Here is a 20,519-nt window from a genome sequence, read left to right on the forward strand (position 1 = left end):
TGTCAAATCTAACCATGCTCCGGAGCAGGGTTATTTTTAACCACGGCGAAATAACCATCGAACTGTCAAATTTTAACTAAAAGTTAAACGAATCCGTGGAATGGTTCACAGCCTTAAAAAGCAGCGTTCTTTAACTGGGCTGGTGTTTTAGCCCAGTTAGCGAACGGTTGCTGTACCTGCTTTAAAGTCATAAAAAATTAACCAATTGAGAATTGATATGATAGCTAATGATTTTTTTTTGGTTCTATTCCAGATTTATTGAATTTCATTTGCATATACTTCTACATAAGTTCGGTCATGTTTTAAACCAACCAAGCAGCAAACAATGAGAACCAAAAAAACTGCGAAGCTTTCGGAGAAGGTCGACAAAGATGACGATGCGAAGAAGTTGTCGAAAGATGACGACGAGGAGCAGGTCACACAAGACGATCTTCCGACCAGCAATGGTAACGCGGAGGAAGAACCTTCGGATAGTGTCATTCTGATCGACAATGAATCGACTACCGAAGGCGCCAAAGAGAATGGCAACGATGCCAATGACAAAGAAAATGAAGCTGCAGAAAACAGCTCGCCAAAAGAGGACAAACCAGCGGAATCAGCAGAAAAGGAAACTGCCGAGAAAACAGTTAAGCCATTGAAAGTACTTCGGCTAGTTTCCATTGAGAAATTGATGAGGCCAAGCCTTCTACCAAGCGTAAAAGAAGAGAACTCCAACAAAAAGTCCATTCTGAAGTCCAGTTTGACTGAAAAACCCACCAGCAAACGATCGAAAAATGCAAGTGTGATAGAAATCAGCGACTCCGACGAAGACGATGAGGCACCTTTGTCGAAGAAGATCAAAGCTGAGAATGACTTTGTTCAAAACTTGTCCAGTGATGATGACGTGATTCCGATCAAGAGACAAGTAACCCAAAAAGCCAAAAAGGCTGGTAAAAAATTGATTGACGACGATGAGGAAGATGAACCTGTGGCCAAACGACATAACAAAGCAGCTAAGGCTAGTAGTAGCAAGCAGAAGCAACCGAGTGTCCCAGAAGGCTGCAAGAGCTTAACAGTGCAGGCGCAGAAACTGCCCTCGGATTTGAAGTCGTTTATGGAAGAGCACAGCTTGAGCAGTATTCTCGATCGTAGAAATCGTGAGATCACTGCGTTCAAATCGACCACAAACCACTACGGCGAATTGGGCCGTCGGCGGAAGTCGGGTGGGGCAGAATCAAGCAAGTCGAGAGCAAAGGATGGCAAGAAGAGTAGCAAAGCTATTATGTCAAGTGAAAGTGAAAACAACGACTCGGATGAACCAATCGCGAGCATAATCTCTAAATCAGACAACATTCCCAAAAATGTAAAATTTCGTTTGGATCCAGTGCACTGCATTTGAATTTTGAGCTGAAATGATCTGACCAAGAATCGAGAGATTCGAATTTTGATCAGATGAATTTCGGATCGGATTGTACTCATTCGAGAGGCACAATTCGTTTGTGCGTCTCCGCCTTTTCTTCTCTTTTTTCAACCACACAGAAGACTATGTCCAAAAAGTCGACACGGTCCAGGCGTCAGCTGAGCGAAAGCGACGACGACGATGACAGCGACTTTGCCGACTCGAGTGCCAGAAAGGGGAAGTCTTCCGAAGCGGAGAGGAAATCTCGTGGACGAGGTAGACCGCGGCGGAAGCAATCATCGGACGACGATGAAGCCGAAGAGGAAGACAAAAGTGGAAGTGGTTCGGACGACTTCGAAGAGGAGAAGTCTCAGCCTAAGAAGAAACGATCGCGGATCAAGAAGAACTCGTCTTCTTCCTCGGATGAGGATGGAACCAAGTGAGTGTTGTGTGGGTAGGGAAGGGGGCGCACGTGATCGACAATGACTTTGCTAAACAACTTTTTCTAAATTTCAGGAAGAAGAGTAAACGCGCCAAAAAGAATTCCGACAGCGAAGACGAGGATGATTCGCCTACAAAAGGTCGTAAGAACATCCGAAAGCTGTTGAAAAAGTCTGCCCTGGAGCAGACGACTAAAGAGGCTGAACAAGAGGAGAAAGAACGCAAGCAGCGTATCGCCGAACGGCAGAAACTCTACAACCAAGTATACGACGAAAAGCCAGAGGAAGTCAAGGAGATTAAGCAGCTGGTGCTGGACTTCGATGAGAAAACGAAGGAACCACTTCTGGAGGTCGATCAGAAACTGGTGAAGAAACTGAAACCGCATCAGGCAAACGGTATAAAGTTTATGTTCGATGCGTGTTTTGAAAGTTTGGAGCGGGCCCGAGACAATAAAGGATCCGGTTGCATTCTGGCGCACTGTATGGGTCTGGGTAAGACTTTGCAAGTGGTGACGTTGTCTCATACCCTGCTCGCCAACTCAGATGCTACCGGAGTTGAACGGATATTGGTCGTCTGTCCGCTATCGACTGTACTTAATTGGGTGAATGAGTTCCGAATCTGGATGAAACATGTTAAGAAGGGTACCGAGGTTGAAGTGTACGAAATTTCAAAGTGAGTAGCATTTGATTGATTTCTCTTCGTTGTCTAAAACTCTCGATATGCTTCAGATATAAGAACAATGTCGTACGTGCCAATCAGCTGATGGAATGGCATAATGAGGGGGGTGTCATGGTCTTGGGATACGACATGTTCCGAAACTTATCCAACCAGACAACAGGGCGTATTCGAAAGAAAGTCCGAGAATCGCTGCAGACATCTTTGATCGATCCTGGTCCAGAGATGATCATTTGCGACGAAGGTCATCTGCTGAAGAATGAGAAGACATCGCTGTCAAAAGCGGTCAATCGGATCAAGACCTTGAGGCGCGTCGTGTTGACCGGAACACCTATCCAAAACAACATGAAAGAATGTAAGTCGCTTTTAAACTTATTCAAGGGGGTTGATAACTGAAGCTTATTTTTATCTTCCTTGTCCAGACTACTGTATGGTGCAGTTCGTGAAGCCCAAACTCCTCGGAACGTACAACGAGTACATGAACCGATTCGTGAACCCCATCACCAACGGTCAGTACACCGATTCGACGCCCTACGATATTCAGCTGATGCGAAAGCGAGCCCACGTGTTGCACAAACTGCTGGATGGATGCGTGCAGCGGCGGGACTATGCGGTACTGGCTCCGTTCTTGCCCCCGAAGCTCGAATTTGTCGTGTCGATTAAGCTAACCCCTCTGCAGTGCACGTTATATAAGGTAGGGCGGATCCACATAACATATAGGCATCTTCTCCATGGAATGTGGTCCTTCCATAATTTTGAAACGCTAGCGAACCTAGCGGTGGAAGTCAAACTTTAATAAACAACGTGCATGAGATAGAGCAGCGTTGCATGCTTCGATGTCTCTTTCTTTCACCAAGGATATACGGGAGTGCCGTTCGTCGATTGTTGATACGCAAAGAGCCTACTTTGAAAATTGCAGTTTGTTCTATCATGCCTATCTGTTTTGTGGTGGATCGATAGTTAAAAGTTATTTATGATGGTATTTTATTTGCGACTTCTTTGACAGTATTACATGGAGACGCAGGCTCGTAAACAAAATAACGAGGAAAGCAAACGGGCGTCGGTGTTGTTCTCTGATTTCCAGAATTTGCAGCGAATCTGGACGCATCCGCGCGTTCTTCGCTACAATAGCGATCGTTATGAATACATGCAGCAGAAAAAGGTAAACATTTGTGAGTCACTCCATCACACAAAATTTTCATATTGTCGAACGTTTCCATTGCAGCGCGACATGATGTCGGACGATGAGGAATCTCTTGGCTCAATGAAAGACTTTCTGGACGACGAAGAAAGCGAAGCGGAGGATACTCCATCTGACTCCGAGTCGGACTCGAGCGCCAATAGCAGCGATGATAGCGACGCCAGTCACAAGAAGAAAAAGTCGAAAAAGAAGAAAGATAAAAAGTCATCATCGTCGTCATCTGCGGCTGCTGCTCTCCGAAGAACCCGCAACAACCCGGATGTTGAAGGTAAGTTATGGGGGTACGTAATTGATCTTTCCCGTTAAAAATTGCATCTCGTTTTATTGTCTCAATGCAGCGGTTGCAATGCAGCGAATGCAGAAGTTCGGAAGCCTTTTTTTCAAAAGGCTCGGAAGCCTCCTTTCAAGAGGCTCGGAAGCCTCCTTTCAAGAGGCTCGGAAGCCTCCTTTCAAGAGGCTCGGAAGCCTCCTTTCAAGAGGCTCGGAAGCCTCTTTTCAAGAGACTCAGAAGCCTCCTTTGAAGAGGCTCGGAAGCCTCCTTTCAAGAGGCTCGGAAGCCTCCTTTCAAGAGGCTCGGAAGGGTCTTTTCAAGTGTCTCAGAAGCCCCCTTTCAAGAGGCTCGGAAGCCTCCATTCGAGAGGCTTAAAAGCCTCCTTTCAAGAGCCTCAGAAGCCTCACTTGAAGAGGCTCAGAAGCCTCCTTTCAAGAGGCTCAGAAGCCTCCTTTCAAGAGCTCAGAAGCCTCCTTTCAAGAGGCTCAGAAGCCTCCTTTCAAGAGGCTCAGAAGCCTCCTTTCAAGAGGCTCAAGCCTCCTTTCAAGAAGGCTCGAAGCCTCCTTTCAAGAGGCTCAGGCCTCCTTTCAAGAGGCTCAGAAGCCTCCTTTCAAGAGGCTCAAAAACATCCTTTCAAGAGGCTCAAAAGCCTCCTTCTAAGAGGCTCATAAGCCTCCTTTCAAGAGGCTCAAAAACATCCTTTCAAGAGGCTCAAAAGCCTCCTTCCAAGAGGCTCAGAAGCCTCCTTTCAAGAGGCTCAGAAGCCTTCTTTCAAGAGGCTCAGAAGCCTTCTTCCAAGAGGCTCGGAAGCCTCCTTTCTAGAGGCTCAGAAGCCTCCTTTCTAGAGGCTCGGAAGCCTCCTTTCAAGAGGCTCGGAAGCCTCCTTTCAAGAGGCTCGGAAGCCTCCTTTCAAGAGGCTCGGAAGCCTCCTTTCAAGAGGCTCGGAAGCCTCCATTCAAGAAGCTGGAAAGCTTCCATTCAAGAGGCTCGAAAGCCTCCATTCAAGAGGCTCGAAAGCCTCCATACAAGAGGCTCGGAAGCCTCCTTCCAAGAGGCTCGGAAGCCTCCTTTCAAGAGGCTCGGAAGCCTCCTTTCAAGAGGCTCGGAAGCCTCCTTTCAAGAGGCTCAGAAGCCTCCTTTCAAGAGGCTCGGAAGCCTCCTTTCAAGAGGCTCAGAAGCCTCCTTTCAAGAGGCTCGGAAGCCTCCTTTCAAGAGGCTCGGAAGCCTCCTTTCAAGAGGCTCGGAAGCCTCCTTTCAAGAGGCTCGGAAGCCTCCTTCCAAGAGGCTCGGAAGCCTCCTTTCAAGAGGCTCGAAAGCCTCCATTCAAGAAGCTGGAAAGCTTCCATTCAAGAGGCTCGAAAGCCTCCATTCAAGAGGCTCGAAAGCCTCCATTCAAGAGGCTCGAAAGCCTCCATTCAAGAGGCTCGAAAGCCTCCATTCAAGAGGCTCGAAAGCCTCCATTCAAGAGGCTCGAAAGCCTCCTTTCAAGAGGCTCGGAAGCCTCCTTTCAAGAGGCTCGGAAGCCTCCTTTCAAGAGGCTCGGAAGCCTCCTTCCAAGAGGCTCGGAACCCTCCTTCCAAGAGGCTCGGAACCCTCCTTCCAAGAGGCTCGGAACCCTCCTTCCAAGAGGCTCGGAAGCCTCCTTTCAAGAGGCTCGGAAGCCTCCTTTCAAGAGGCTCGGAAGCCTCCTTCCAAGAGGCTCGGAAGCCTCCTTCCAAGAGGCTCGGAAGCCTACTTTCAAGAGGCTCGGAAGCCTCCTTTCAAGAGGTTCGGAAACCTGCTTCCAAGAGGGGAAGCCTGTTTCCAAAAGAGGAAGCCTTCTTGCAAGAGGCTCGGAAGCCTCCTTTCAAGAGGCTCGGAAGCCTCCTTTCAAGAGGCTCGTGAGCCTCCTTTCAAGAGGCTCGTGAGCCTCCTTTCAAGAGGCTCGTGAGCCTCCTTTCAAGAGGCTCGTGAGCCTCCTTTCAAGAGGCTCGTGAGCCTCCTTTCAAGAGGCTCGGGAGCCTCCTTTCAAGAGGCTCGGGAGCCTCCTTTCAAGAGGCTCGGAAGCCTCCTTTCAAGAGGCTCGGAAGCCTCCTTTCAAGAGGCTCGGAAGCCTCCTTCCAAGAGGCTCAGAAGCCTCCTTTCAAGAGGCTCAGAAGCCTCCTTTCAAGAGGCTCAGAAGCCTCCTTTCAAGAGGCTCAGAAGCCTCCTTTCAAGAGGCTCAGAAGCCTCCTTTCAAGAGGCTCAGAAGCCTCCTTTCAAAAGGCTCAGAGCCTCCTTTAAGAGGCTCAGAAGCCTCCTTTCAAGAGGCTCAGAAGCCTCCTTTCAAGAGGCTCAGAGCCTCCTTTCAAGAGGCTCAGAAGCCTCCTTTCAAGAGGCTCAGAAGCCTCCGTTCAAGAGGCTCAGAAGCCTCCGTTCAAGAGGCCTCAGGAAGCCTCCTTCCAAGAGGCTCAGAAGCCTCCTTCCAAGAGGCTCAAAGCCTCCTTCAAGAGGCTCAGAAGCCTCCTTCCAAGAGGCTCAGAAGCCTCCTTCCAAGAGGCTCAGAAGCCTCCTTCCAAGAGGCTCAGAAGCCTCCTTCCAAGAGGCTCAGAAGCCTCCTTCCAAGAGGCTCAAGCCTCCTTCCAAGAGGCTCAGAAGCCTCCTTCCAAGAGGCTCAGAAGCCTCCTTCCAAGAGGCTCGGCCGCCTCCTTCCAAGAGGCTCGGAAGCCTCCTTTCAAGAGGCTCGGAAGCCTCCTTTCAAGAGGCTCGGAAGCCTCCTTTCAAGAGGCTCGGAAGCCTCCTTTCAAGAGGCTCGGAAGCCTCCTTCCAAGAGGCTCGGAAGCCTCCTTCCAAGAGGCTCGAAAGCCTTCGAGAAGCTCGAAAGCTTACATTCAAGAAGCTCGAAAGTCTCCATTCAAGAGGCTCGAAAGCCTCTATTCAAGAGGCTCGAAAGTCTCCATTCAAGAGGGTCGAAAGCCTCCATTCAAGAGGCTCGAAAGCCTCCTCTCAAGAGGCTCGGAAGCCTCCTCTCAAGAGGTTCGGAAGCCTGCTTCCAAAAGGGGAAGCCTGCCTCCAAGAAGGGAAGCCTGTTTCCAAGAGGGGAAGCCTGTGTCCAAAAGAGGAAGCCTCCTTTCAAGAGGCTCGGAAGCCTCCCTTCAAGAGGCTCGGAAGCCTTCTTGCAAGAGGCTCGGAAGCCTCCTTTCAAGAGGCTCGGAAGCCTCCTTCCAAGAGGCTCGGAAGCCTCCTTCCAAGAGGCTCGGAAGCCTCCTTCCAAGAGGCTCGGAAGCCTCCTTCCAAGAGGCTCTAACTATTTCAAAAATCGAAAACAAAAGCCTAAAAAGTGCTGCACGTGAATGTTGGTCCAATCTTTGGAAACAGCACTTTCTGATTTTTTGTTTTAAATCTTAAAAATACTTAGAGGCGTCAAAAAAACATTGTTTTTTTTGAGGAAGTTGGCTTTAAATAAAATAAAGAATCGATTGAGCGAATAAAAGTTGTTGCCGGGAAAGGTCAATTGATCCATAAACATATCTAACTGTTTTTTTTTGTTTGTGCAGAGGAAGATCTTCCAGAAGTTCAGGAGCAGAAAAACGAGAATCCTACCGAGTGGTGGATGTCTATGGTCCCCGAGGAGGAGTTGGATAATTTGGAACATTCAGGAAAACTGCAGGTGCTATTTGAAATTCTCAAGGAGTGCGAAGCCATTGGCGACAAGCTGTGAGTAATTTTTTTTTCTTGACTTTTTGACCTCAATTTAACCACCATCAATACTTTGGCAGATTGGTCTTTTCGCAATCCCTTTACTCGCTGGATGTAATCGAGCACTTCCTGGCCCTCGTCGACGACAACACTCAGAAGGATGAAAGCGAACGTGATATCGAACTGGACAAGTACCAAGGTTCGTGGACGCTGGGATTGGACTACTTCCGATTGGATGGATCCACCGCCATCGAGAGTCGAAACGCCTCATGTAAGGTGTTCAACGATGACAGCAACCACAGAGCAAGGTACGTAAGGTTGCGATTTTTTAATGATAGACTCTTTTAAAACGTCGCTTTTATCCGTAGGTTATTCCTCATTTCCACCAGAGCCGGAGGGCTGGGCATCAATCTCGTAGCAGCTAACCGTGTTGTGATTTTTGATGTTTCGTGGAATCCCTCCCATGACATCCAGAGCATATTCCGAGTGTACCGGTTTGGCCAGACTAAACCCTGTTACATTTACCGGTTTCTTGCTATGGTAATGTTTGACTTTAATTGGAAAAATTTGAACTAATGTTGTTCACTTTTTCAGGGCACAATGGAGGAAAAAATCTACGAGCGGCAAGTTACAAAGCAAGCTATTTCCAAGCGTGTCATCGACGAGCAGCAAATCGACCGACATTACAAGGAAAATGACTTGCAGGAGCTTTACCGCTACGACAACATTGAACCGGAAGAGGACCGCCCGATGCCGAATCTGCCCAAGGATCGACTGTTTGCCGAAATGTTGAAAAAGTTCGACAAGCTGCTTTACAAATATCACGAGCACGACTCGCTACTGGAGAACAAGGAGGAAGAAACGCTTAACGAGGAAGAACGTAAGGCCGCTTGGGAGGAGTTCGAGCAGGAGAAGAATCGTCCGCCAGTTCCTAACTACGGCATGGGAGGTTATGGCATGAACACGAATATGGGAATGGGTATGGGCATGGGACGTGGTATGTGATCTTCGTTTTCAAATAATTGGTGACATCTTTAATATTTGACTTATGTTTCTAGCAGCGAATGGTCCTGTTACTTCCAGCAACATTTTCGGCTTCAGGACGGACGTTCTGCTGAAGTTGTTGAACATGAAGGCTCGGCAGGATAATCCCACATTCAACGATACCAGTATCGCCGCAATGATTCCATTCCTGATGCAGGAACTTCTCCGGCAGATGAAAGATGGTGATATATCGGTATAACGATTAGCCGCTCGCCGTTAGAAATGTGTAATGGCCTCAACTGATCGCCTGTTCTCGATTTATTTCAGATGTACAAAAGTTTGATGGATCTGTACTACCAACTTGAAACCCCGCAAAACATGTACCCAAGCATGGGTTACAATCCGATGATGATGATGCCACAGCAGCAGGTACCAATGATGCAGCAGCAGCAGCCACAAATGCAACGGCCGATGATGTCCGGCAGTTTGAATCCAATGGCCGTTCCCAACTCTGGCGCCTACTCGATGGACCAAATACGGTACCTTCGAGAACAGGAACAGATGCGGTACAATCAAATGAATGTAAGTTTTTTCGTGATATGTGATTACCATTAGGTAGGGGAAGTAGGCAATTTCGCATTTAACACCAAGTCGAAAAAGATTTTTCATTTTCAAACCTTATTTTTTGCAGGAAGCTGGCAGCAGTAGAGTCAATCGCGGTACTATCATCAGCGAAGCACAAAAACGATTCATGAATAACCCCATGGAAGTAGTAGAATTAGATTAAGCGGGGTAACACCTGGTAATTTATTATCTAATCTAATTACCCTCAATACACACCATTTAACCACAAATAGGACAAGTCTATTGTAGCCCCAATCCCACAAAAGGTATCCCAGTAAAAAGAAACAAAAAAAAATGAAACAGATTTCGATTCATGTGAGCATGGTCAAAATTGGATCTCGAATTTAAATGGGTCGTCGTTTTAACTTAGAACAAATAACAAAACTGACTGCTGATATTAGGACTGTAAAAATATTGCACCTGGTAGACACTCTAATTTCACACAACCTCCTCAAACCGATTGGAAACCGTTATCCATCCCCGACTGAAAGCTAACAGACGAGTTCTGATATACTTTTCGCGATGAGGACAAACCGCTCCTGATTAGGTACGTATTTATAATGGACCGAAACTTTCCTTGGATGCCCCCTTCCCACTTCTCTCCAGAACGTAGCGAAGCAACTTGAGTACGTAACGGTATGGAAGAACTTCGTAAATTGACACACCATGTATGTGTACGTGAAAGTGGCTCATCCCCCTGTCATTCGGTTTATTGAATCAAATGTGCAAATAAATGAATGATCATTTCGACGGACTGGAAAGGCTGGTTGTTGCTTCGAAAATCCATACCTACTGGGAAATTCACCTACGCTACCACAAATGAAACAGATGGGTGTCCTACGAAAAGTTGGATATTCAAAAGGCTGAAAGTCTCACAAAGCTGAAGGTATCAAAAGGCTGAAAAGTTTCAGAAGGTTGATATGTATCGAAAGGCTGAAATTGGGATGCAATGAATCCCAACGGTATGATTGAGTTAAAGTTGTTGAGTTGTTGAGTAGTGAATAATGAATAGAAAAAGTATTTGATCTAGGCACCCCCCCCCCCCCTCTGATTTTTCCCCAAACATTATATTTTGAACGGCAACGAAATAAAATCGGATAATTTTGAGAATTTTCTTTACCAAATTCGAGGATTTTTTTTTCAACTTAAATATTTATTTTTAATTATTTCCTCCCCCCTTGACCTTCCAGAGACCAATTAAATATTTGTGACGGCCTAAATATAAAGTATAGAGAATAAGGAATAAAATATTAGGAATATAGAACAAAGAACAAATAATTAAGATTAAAAAAAAGAAGGGAGAAGGGGGAAGAAAAAAGAAGGAATAAATCAGAAAAAAAAGAGAATAGAAAAAGTGCTAATCAAAATAAAGAAGGAATAGTGAATAAGGAAGAAGAAATAGGAAAGAACGATCAAGGGAAAAGAAAGATTGAAGATGGAAGAAGAAAGAAGAAAGGAAGGAAGAAGAAAGGGTAAGATAGCAGAAGGAAGATGGAAGAAAGAATAAGTAAGAAAGAAGTAAGAAGAAACAGGAAAGAATGAAAAAGGTCTATGGAAGACGGAAGTAGGAATAATAAAATTGGATGAAAGAAAAAGAAGAAGGACATGAAAGAAGGAAAAAAGAATGAAGAAGAAAGATAGAAAATGAAGAATGAACAAGAAAGAGAGAAAAACAAAAAGGAAGACACAATAAAGAAAGAAAAGGAAGAGGCAGTAGCCATCGAAGGAAAGAGACCGAGTATTAAGTGCAGTGCGTGTTGTAGTCGCCGCAAAAATAATTAAATATCTATTTGGTGTTCGGTTTTGATGGCTCATGCGCATGTATCGCGTTTTACTACGGTCGAAACAAGCGCGATCTTGAATAGTTTGCAGTAGTCAGTGCAGAGTTGGCAGAAGTCATCGGGCAAATTCAGTACAGTGCGTGGCTCGGTCGTCGTGTTAAAAAGAAACAATTGGGTGTGCGGTGGATCATGCGCTTGTATTGCGCTTTGGTCCGGTTAAGACAAGCGCGATCTTCGTTAGTTGGCAGAAGCCATCGAGCGAACGAATACATTGCGTGTTTTAGTCGTCGCGAAAAAAAAAAATGGTTCGGTGAAATGCATTAGGCGTGCGTTGGGTTTTCGTCTTCGTATCAGTATGAATATGGCGATGTTCCGAAGAAATAAACTGTCCCTTACCAAGGCAACTTCCTATAGATTACCTTCTTATCCAACCAACTATCCCTTCTCGTGGCGCTCACGGAGATGCAGAGGACTCCTCGGTCTCTTGTAGCAATGAGTGTCGGACTAATTTTTCTTCCCTAATCCTAAATTGGCTGTGAGGACGTGGCCGACATCGTTATTGGTCTTGAATTATTGAAACTCCAAATCATGCACAGTGAGAATGGCTTTCTCTTGAGAGACGAGTCGGAACTCCGAATGAAGTCAGGTTTTATTTAACGGATTTAAAGTTTATTAAGCGAAACGTTCTTAACAGTACAGTGTTCAATGTAGGAATGAGCGTGGAAATAATTTTTCTAACAAGTTACTTGTCTATGTAGCTCCCATACCAACGTAACAGCGCTACGGCCGATTGATTATTGCGCCAACACCCCCTCGGATAATCCGACACCTTGGCACAGTTTCTTGAGGCGTGTAGCGTCCACCGGTTTGGTGAACAGATCCGCTAACTGGTCCTCGGTTCGCACATACTTCAATACTATTCGATCGTTCGCAATATGATCTCTAATAAACTGATGCTTGATATCTATGTGCTTTGATCGTTTGTTTTCGCAATTGTTTGCCATGCCTATCGCTCCTTGGTTATCCTCGTATATTGCGACTGGATCCGATGGCCGCTTCAGCTGGAGGTCTTCCATCACTCCTGAAAGCCAGATAGCTTCTGAGACAGCAGAACTAAGGGACACGTATTCTGCTTCACTTGAAGATGTGGCAACTGTCACCTGCTTCTTACTCGACCATGACACAGCGTTACCGAATACCGTGAACAAATAACCGCTGACTAACTTCCTGTCTTCTGTATCCGATGCCCAGTCGGCGTCAGCATATCCGACCAACGGTTCAGATGAGTTATCACGAACGTATTTCAGATGCTTCGCTTTCGTTCCTTTCAGGTATCGTACAACTCGCTTGAGGCACTGCCAATCCAGTTTTTCGCGAGCGGTAATGGCTGCCGGCTTGCTTGCGGATTGGTCTCTGATTTGACGTTTGTGGAGGTCAACTGGACCCACCGCTCCGAGCATTCTGACCAATGTGGTATATAAAAAGGTGCTGATTCAGTGAATTCAAGCCTTCTTATATACCACATTGATCAAAATGCTCGAATGGTGGGTGCAGTTGACCTCCAGAAACGTCAAATCAGAGACCAACCCGCAGGCAGGCTGGCGGCCATTACCGCTCGCGGAAAACTGGATAAGTTATTGTTAGATTTTGTTGGTAACGGCCCAGGAATCCGACGGGATAACACAGATCAGGTCTGGTGCACAGCATTATGTACATGATTGTACCCAGAAGCTCGCGGTACGGTTCCTTAGCTGTTTCAGGCTCTAACCAGGCTCTTATCCATAGGCGTCTTGGTAGGGTTACAATCCACCATATTGTAGCGCACCAACAGTTTTTCGATGTTCGCTTTCTGTCAAAGGCTTATTGAGTTTTTCGTCCGGCCGTACTCCAGCTTCATACCCAAGAAACGATTGGCTTCTCCGCAGTCTGTCATGGAAAACGTTGAACTTAATGCTTTCTTCAGTTTCTCTATCGTTTCCAGCTTTTTCCCAGCTATTAGCAAATCGTCCACATAGAATATTATGTAGACTTCATCTCCTGGTTGTATACGTACATAGAGGCAGTAATCATGTTGTGATCGCTTGAATCCCAAATTCAATAGACGGTTGTTGAACTTTTTGTTCCAGCACCTTGGAGAATGCTTCTATCCATACAGTGATTTGAACAAACGGCACACTGTATTGGGAGGAGCTGCGACGCCATCCGGAATCACCATGTAATTCTTCTTTCAGCTCTCCATACAGGAACGCTGTCTTGAAGTCCATTTGAAGGAAGTGGAATCCTTGCTGAACACCAGCTGTGAGTACAGTCCTGATAGTGGCAAGTCTTGCAACTGGAGCAAACGTTTCCTTGTAGTCAACGCCAGCCTTCTGCAAAAATCCTTTAACGACCAGCCTTGCTTTATACTTCACTGTATTTTCGGTCGCCTCGTCTTTCAGCCGGAACACCCATTTTGTCTTCAGAGATTTCACTCCCTTGTGCCAACTTGAAAATCGCCAGACCTTGTTCTCCTCCATGGAACGTAATTCATCTCGTATGGCTGCCATCCATTTGTTCCGGTCAGATCGTTCGGTTAGCTCATCATATGAATCGGGTACATCTGCGGATATCAATTCACCAGAAACAGCTCTTTAACCGATAAAGTAATCGTATAACTTACCGGGGAGCCTGCACTCCCGTCCGCTATGCCTCGACAACAATTCACTGGGAGTTTCGTGTCTTTCTGTGGCGTTTTCTGGTTCATCAACATCATCAGTTGACTCCTCATTTTGACTGATTTCAGATTCATTTTGGGCTTGATCATCCTGGGGGACTAATTCATCGACGGCGTTCTCGTTTTCGAAGCTTGGCTGGTTGTATTCCCCATCTTGCTCGAGGGAAAGATGAACAGTCGAAGACATATTATCTTCCTGCTTTATCTTATCGTAGGGGAAGCTTGATTCATGAAACTTGACGTCTCGAGCAATTGTAACTTTTCTAGTCACCGGGTCCAATACACGGTATCCATTGGGAGCATACCCAACCATTATCATCTCTTTACTAGTGGCATCTAACTTACGTCTTTTCTGCTTTGGGATCCAAACAAAACTCGTACAACCGAACACACGAATTTTCTCCAGATCCGGTGTACGACCGAACCACATCTCAGCAGGGGTGACAACAGAAGGCAGCGCGCTTGTTGGACTTCGGTTCATCAAGTAAACGCACGCCAGAGCTGCTTCGGCGCCTTCGATTGAATGAGCACGGAGCGAACTTTCTCAATCAAGGTTCGGTTGAACCTGAAATGGTTTTCGGATGGCCTCGGAATTAACCGGAATAAAACACGAAATTACGGAAGAAACTAAAACACGCGATCTTGTTATTACAAGGTTATCTGTTATAATTAATACAAAAGAACATAACATAAAATGAACTGTCAACTGGTGAGAATGATAAGAGCACCTACACTATTGGTGATGTAGATGGGGACGGCTTGCTATAGGGGTTGCCTCCTAACACCCCTGCTCAACCGCTGCAGTTAGCCAGCCCAATGCTAGCACAGTGCTTCCGAAAAACCGCCACAGGTAGACTCTTGGTCATCATGTCGGCTTGCTGTCGGTCAGAGGAACATACTTCAGGTAAATTTTCTTCAGTCGTACTAGATCCCGCACATAATGGAACTTGATGTCTACATGCTTCAATCTCCCATAATCTTTCGAATCTTCGACAATCCGCATTGTCGATTGATTGTCTTCGTGAAATACTACAGGCTTCTCAGGATCGTATCCCAGATCTTGCATTATTCGCATAAGCCACTGCTCGTGACAAACAGCCACGCACAGCGCAGTTAATTCCGCCTCAGTAGATGAGAGCGATACGGTTTGTTGCTTTCGTGCAATCCACGCCACAGTACATCCAAAAATTTTGAACACGCCGCCGCTTACAGAGCGCCTGTCCATAACGTTATTTCCCCAGTCTGCATCTGAAAACACCTCCATTGTTACCGCATCGGAACTCCGCCGAAACACAAGACCGATGTCTAACGTTCCCTTAATGTAGCGCAGAATTCGTTTTAAATAGGCCCAGTGGTAGTCCGTGGGACAGCTCTGATATTGGCTGAGATAGTTAACAGATGCTGCCAAATCAGGACGAGTTGTCAATGCAGCGTAGGTTAAACACCCTATCAACTCTCTATAGGGTTGCTTCGTCCGATTGATCTCTTCTCCGCGCGATAGCTTCAATCGATTTTCCATGGGAGTTGAAATGGGCTTGCAGTCTTCCATGTCGAAACGCCGCAGTAAACCTTCGAGATATTGCTTTTGGCTGATACACATCACTCCCTTATGCTGATCACGGTCAACGCGCATGCCAAGGAAGCATTTCACTTCTCCAGCATCAGTCATCTCGAACTCACTAGCCAAACAATGCTTCACCGTCTCGACAAGCTTCAACGAAGTACCAGCGATGATGATATCGTCCACATAAATAACCATAATCACTGTCCCTTTATTGGTCTTCCACGTGTACAGGCACTGATCATTCATGCTCCTCGTGAACTTCAGCCGTTTTTCCACAAACGAATGGAACCGCTCGTTCCAAGCTCGCGATGCCTGCTTCAGCCCATACAAGCATTTCTCCAGACGGCACACAAGATTTTTCCCAGCTTCAAAACCTTCTGGCTGAACCATGAAGATTTCTTCTGAAAGCCCTCCATTCAAGAAGGCGGTCTTCACGTCCATTTGATGGATGATCATCTCTTCATGATTTGCCACCGCCAAGACGGTGCGAAGCGTGTAATTTCGCGACTGGTGAATATGTTTCATTGTTGTCGAAACCTCTTCGTTGACTGAAGCCGCGCGCCACTAAACGAGCCTTATACCGATCCGGCTGTCCATTGACCCTACGTTTGATCCGAGGTACCCATTTGCTTGTGATGGCGGTACGACCTTTAGTCAACTCTGTCAAAGACCAAGTTTTATTCTTTTTCAGCGAAACCATCTCGTCCTTCACTGCATCCTCCCATTTTAACCAATCTTTTCGCTTTAAAGCCTCGCCCAAGAAGTTCGGTACGTTATCAACGTTGCATTGCGTTTAGAGCATATGCCGCATATTCAACCACATAGTCCTTGTGCCATTCTGGAGCACTTCGTACACGTTGCGAACGCTGCTATGATTGCTGCTCAACTTGTGGCTCATCACCAGAACTCTCGTCCGGTGAACCAAGCTCGTCACTCGGTTCAATTTCACTATCTTGCATAAAAATTCCAAAATCTTCTTCAGATTCATCACTATCTGGAGACTCGTCAATGACAGCTAACTCATTCTTCGAAACAGAAGCATATCCGGGTTACTTATCCACTGACTCTCGGGACACCAGACTCGTCGAACACAACGTCACGCACATGCACAATCTTCTGCGATCTTTCGTCCCACACACGATAGCCTTTGGGAGCGTAGCCTACGAAAATTTCCTTCCACTCCTTCGCATCCATTTTCTTTCGATGCTCCTTTGGAACATGCGCGAAAGCCTTACATCCAAAAGTGCGCAGGTTTCGGCTTATTCCCCTCCCATATTTCATACGGCGTCACTCCAGACTGGATCGCATTCGATGGACTGCGGTTCATAGATATGCCGCGGTTTGAACTACTTGACCCCACATTAGTTGGTCAGCATTACTATCCGCCAGCATAGAACGGGCTCTTTCTACTAGAGTACGGTTCATCCGTTCACTTATCCCGTTTTGCTCGGGCGTATATGGAACCGTCCACTCAACTTGTATACCACGCCCCTTACAGAATCTTTCGAACTCACTATTGCGATATTCGCCACCGTTGTCGCATCGAAAGCGACTTATTTTCTGTCCAAATTTCGCGGTCACGAAAGCTTCATAATTTCGAAACTGTTCCAGTACTTCATTTTTCGATTTGATTAGGAACACCATCGCGAAATGTGACCAATCATCGATAAATGTCACAAAATATTTTACACTATCTAGTCCGACCGGTGTCACTGGTCCACAGACATCCGAGTGGATTACTTCGAGCACTCGCGACGACCTTTTTGCTTCACGTATGGAAAACGGATTCCGAGTCTGTTTCCCCAACAAGCATGGCTCACACACAACAACGTTTTTGTCTTTCGCATGAAGGGGCAGTTTCACTCCCGTAACCATTTCACATCGAAAAATTTCTCCTAGGCTCTTGGCATTAAGGTGTCCGTAACGACGATGCCATAGCTCCATTTGCATCGGAACACGACCGCACGTTAGCATCGACTCACTCGCGACGCTATCGACTTTCCAAAAATCGAGTTGGTATAATTTTCCAGTGCGAAAACCGCATGCCACAACTTCCGATCCACGATTGATTTTTACCTTTCCTCCAACATACACAACACGCATACCTGCTTCATCTACTCTCAGAACAGAGAATAGGTTGCATCGTAGTTCAGGTACAAATAAAACGTTTCTGATTGTGCACTCAATATGATCATTGCCGATCCTGGAAATCACCTTTACCGTGCCGGAATACCTGGCCACGATTGTCTCGCCGCCTTTCGCAATCGCTATTTCCACTGGTTTTCGCAAAGGTTTTAACTCCTCGAAAAGTGTTTTGTCGTTAACTAGGTGATCTGAGCAGCCAGAATCAATATACCACTGTATTCGATCCGACTTCACTGTTTCTTCTTTTCCTTTGCTCACACCTACGAAACACACGTCACCTTTACTGGCAAGGTGCGCCTTAGACTTTCTTTCCTCTGTCTTCCTTTTCTCTTTCCGGACCGGGCAATCTGATATCTTATGCCCATCCTTCTTGCAGCCGAAACATTTAAATGTTTTCTTCGGATACTGCTGCTTCGATCCGGCAAAAAGCAGTCTGTTCGTTGGTGAGGGAAAATGAATCTACTCCTTTCCGTTTCGTCTCCTCGTCCAGTAGTCGACACTTCACAAATTCAATGGAAAGTTGTTCTTCTGGCATCGTTTCGAGTGCCGTTATTACAGCAGAATACGATGGCCCTAGTGTCAACAGTAGATGGCAGATAACATCAACTTTTTCCAGATCTGCACCAGTTGAGCGATACTCGCGGACAAGTTTATCGAACAGCAGGAAATGTTGTTGCAAACTTCCGCCGTCGAAACGGAGAGATAGCATCCTCCGCTTGAGGTGCATTCGACTCGCTATACTCCGACGTTCGAAAACTCTCTGCAGGGCATCCCAGACATCCTTCGGGGACTGTTTATCTTGAATGTATTCAAGCTGCGAGTCGTGAATACGAGACACTAATAGGGACTTACATTTTCTGTCGAGCTTAGACCGTTTCTGCCGTTCCACTTCTTTCCTCTTCTTGATTTCGGCTGTATCCCCGGTGCATCCGTCAGTTCATCCATCTCATTGGCATTCGTCCGAACACACTCGACGAGCTCGTGTTCTTCCAGAAGAATAATCATCCTGAACTTCCAGGCGGAAAAATTTGTGCCATCAAACAGAGGCAAAAACATACGTTCCGGCTTCTCCTCCATCACGCGAACCACTTCGACCGATATACCGAAAACGTTCTGGGCCCATAACCTGAAATGGTTTTCGGATGGCCTCGGAATAAACCGGAATAAAACACGAAATTACGGAAGAAACTAAAACACGCGATCTTGTTATTACAAGGTTATCTGTTATAATTAATACAAAAGAACATAACATAAAATGAACTGTCAACTGGTGAGAATGATAAGAGCACCTACACTATTGGTGATGTAGATGGGGACGGCTTGCTATAGGGGTTGCCTCCTAACAGAACCTCTCCGCTACACCATTTTGATGGGGACTATAAGCAACCGTAGCCTCCAGTTGGATCCCGTTTTGCTTGTAGTAATCCATTTGAATTGCAGAACAGTATGTACTCCGTTCCTTGATCCACAGTCATCCTTGAAATGGACTTCCCGAACATGGCCGTAACACGCCTTGAATTTTTTGAATTTCTCGAACACGCCAACGAGTAAAACATGGAAAAATTAGTGTAGTCATCGATAAAACTCACAAAGTATCGAGAACCATCCCATGCTGGTGGATCAATGGGTCCGCATACATCCGAGTGGATACGCTCCAACTGCCAGTTGGCTCTAATTCTCATTCCATTAAGGGCCGATGCCCACGTAGCGTTTTTTCAACGCTGTGTGCACGTGGCGTTGAAAAAACGCAGGTGTGCATCGGTGCGGCGACGCTGCGTTACCGCTTTTTCCCGATGCACATCTGCGTCCTTTTAACGCCGTGTGCACGCAGCGTTGAAAAGACGCTACGTGGACATCGGGCCTAAACGGTTCTCGGCATTGCTTAGCTTGTACGCAGGTATTACGAAAATCGATCTTACTTGAATTTTCATTCATGCCTTTCAGCATACCTTTCCTGGCCAAGATGTCCAATCCATGTTGGCCAATATGCCCGAGTCGACGATGCCACAAGTTTCCAATTCCTACCTCACTATGGTTTGCTTGGACTTCTTGAAACGACAGATCGAGTTCATACAAATTACCACGGAGGTGTTCAGTAGCCAACAGCTTTCCGCCTTTCTTCAACACTGCTACGTTCTCAGAAAAAAGCACATCTATACCTGCATTTGACATTTTCTTGACCAACATGAGATTTTCACGTGCTTCAGGGACGTAAAGCACGTTTTTGATGTTGAACGATACGCCCTTGTTGCTCATTGCGTTAATTTCTCCAATTATACCAGCGATCATTGCTTCTTCTTCCTTGGAAACCTTGATCTCCACAGGATTTGACAAATTTTTCAGACTAGTGAATACGGTCTTGTCGCATACCAAGTGGTCACTGCACCCGGAATCGAGCTCGTCTGTTCGAGCCCACATGACACCTTCTAGCGCAATGTTGAACAACAGATACGAAAGTCCATCACCTTGTCTTATAGTCCCCTGCGCGATTCGAACGAACTGGAGTGGTCGCCCGCAACCTTCACACAGTTTTGCACACCATCCACCGTTGCTTTGATCAGTCTGGTAAGCTTCCCAGAGAAGCTGTTCTCGTCCATAATTTTCCATAGCTCTACGTGGTCTATCCAGTATTTTGCGCTCGGTAAAGGCGGCGTGAGTGCCATAGGGCACTGCACGTAACCATCTCTTTCTCTTTCGTTCCTCATACATTTTGACGTTTACTGGCCTTGTTGTTTTCTAATTTCTTTGCAGCAAGAAAAAGACAAAGCAGTCCGTGCAGTGCCCTATACAGTTTGACGTTCAAGAGGTAGAAAACATTGGAACTCATCTAGTTTCAAGGACCGCTTTATGAACGACCCCTATGAAATATATACATATTAGTGCTGTCCAATGAGCAGCTCGAAGTAGCTCGAAGTTGTTCCTGTCACGCTCATGCCCGTTTGTTGACAAAAAAGAACGAGCAGGACGGGAACAACTTCGAGCTACTTCGAGCTGCTCATTGGACAGCATTATTGTGGTATTGTCGTATGCCGCCTTGAAATTAATGAACTGATGGTGCTCTTGGGACCTGGTATTCACGACATTT

At 46.2% G+C, this 20,519-nt stretch overlaps 1 protein-coding gene across 3 annotated transcripts in view; it reads left to right on the plus strand.

The window, feature by feature from the left end:
• LOC134224694 (transcriptional regulator ATRX homolog) overlaps positions 1–9,985 on the plus strand; it is a 28,779-nt gene extending 18,794 nt beyond the window's left edge. The window contains exons 2-15 of one of the 3 annotated variants that reach the window (XM_062704215.1): positions 254–1,342; positions 1,519–1,817; positions 1,895–2,491; positions 2,548–2,849; positions 2,917–3,188; positions 3,501–3,656; positions 3,720–3,963; positions 7,482–7,641; positions 7,704–7,931; positions 7,992–8,163; positions 8,218–8,620; positions 8,682–8,860; positions 8,935–9,189; positions 9,299–9,985. In XM_062704215.1, coding sequence (XP_062560199.1) covers positions 326–1,342; positions 1,519–1,817; positions 1,895–2,491; positions 2,548–2,849; positions 2,917–3,188; positions 3,501–3,656; positions 3,720–3,963; positions 7,482–7,641; positions 7,704–7,931; positions 7,992–8,163; positions 8,218–8,620; positions 8,682–8,860; positions 8,935–9,189; positions 9,299–9,394 — 4,380 coding nt within the window. In that variant the 5' untranslated portion in view covers positions 254–325 and the 3' untranslated portion in view covers positions 9,395–9,985. The remainder of the gene's footprint in view (positions 1–253; positions 1,343–1,518; positions 1,818–1,894; positions 2,492–2,547; positions 2,850–2,916; positions 3,189–3,500; positions 3,657–3,719; positions 3,964–7,481; positions 7,642–7,703; positions 7,932–7,991; positions 8,164–8,217; positions 8,621–8,681; positions 8,861–8,934; positions 9,190–9,298) is intronic. The other 2 variants (XM_062704216.1, XM_062704217.1) reach the window with 2 other exon arrangements.
• Positions 9,986–20,519: the final 10,534 nt, after the last annotated feature.

This window comes from Armigeres subalbatus, chromosome 3 (assembly GCF_024139115.2).
Source record: "Armigeres subalbatus isolate Guangzhou_Male chromosome 3, GZ_Asu_2, whole genome shotgun sequence".
Taxonomy (NCBI): domain Eukaryota; kingdom Metazoa; phylum Arthropoda; class Insecta; order Diptera; family Culicidae; genus Armigeres; species Armigeres subalbatus.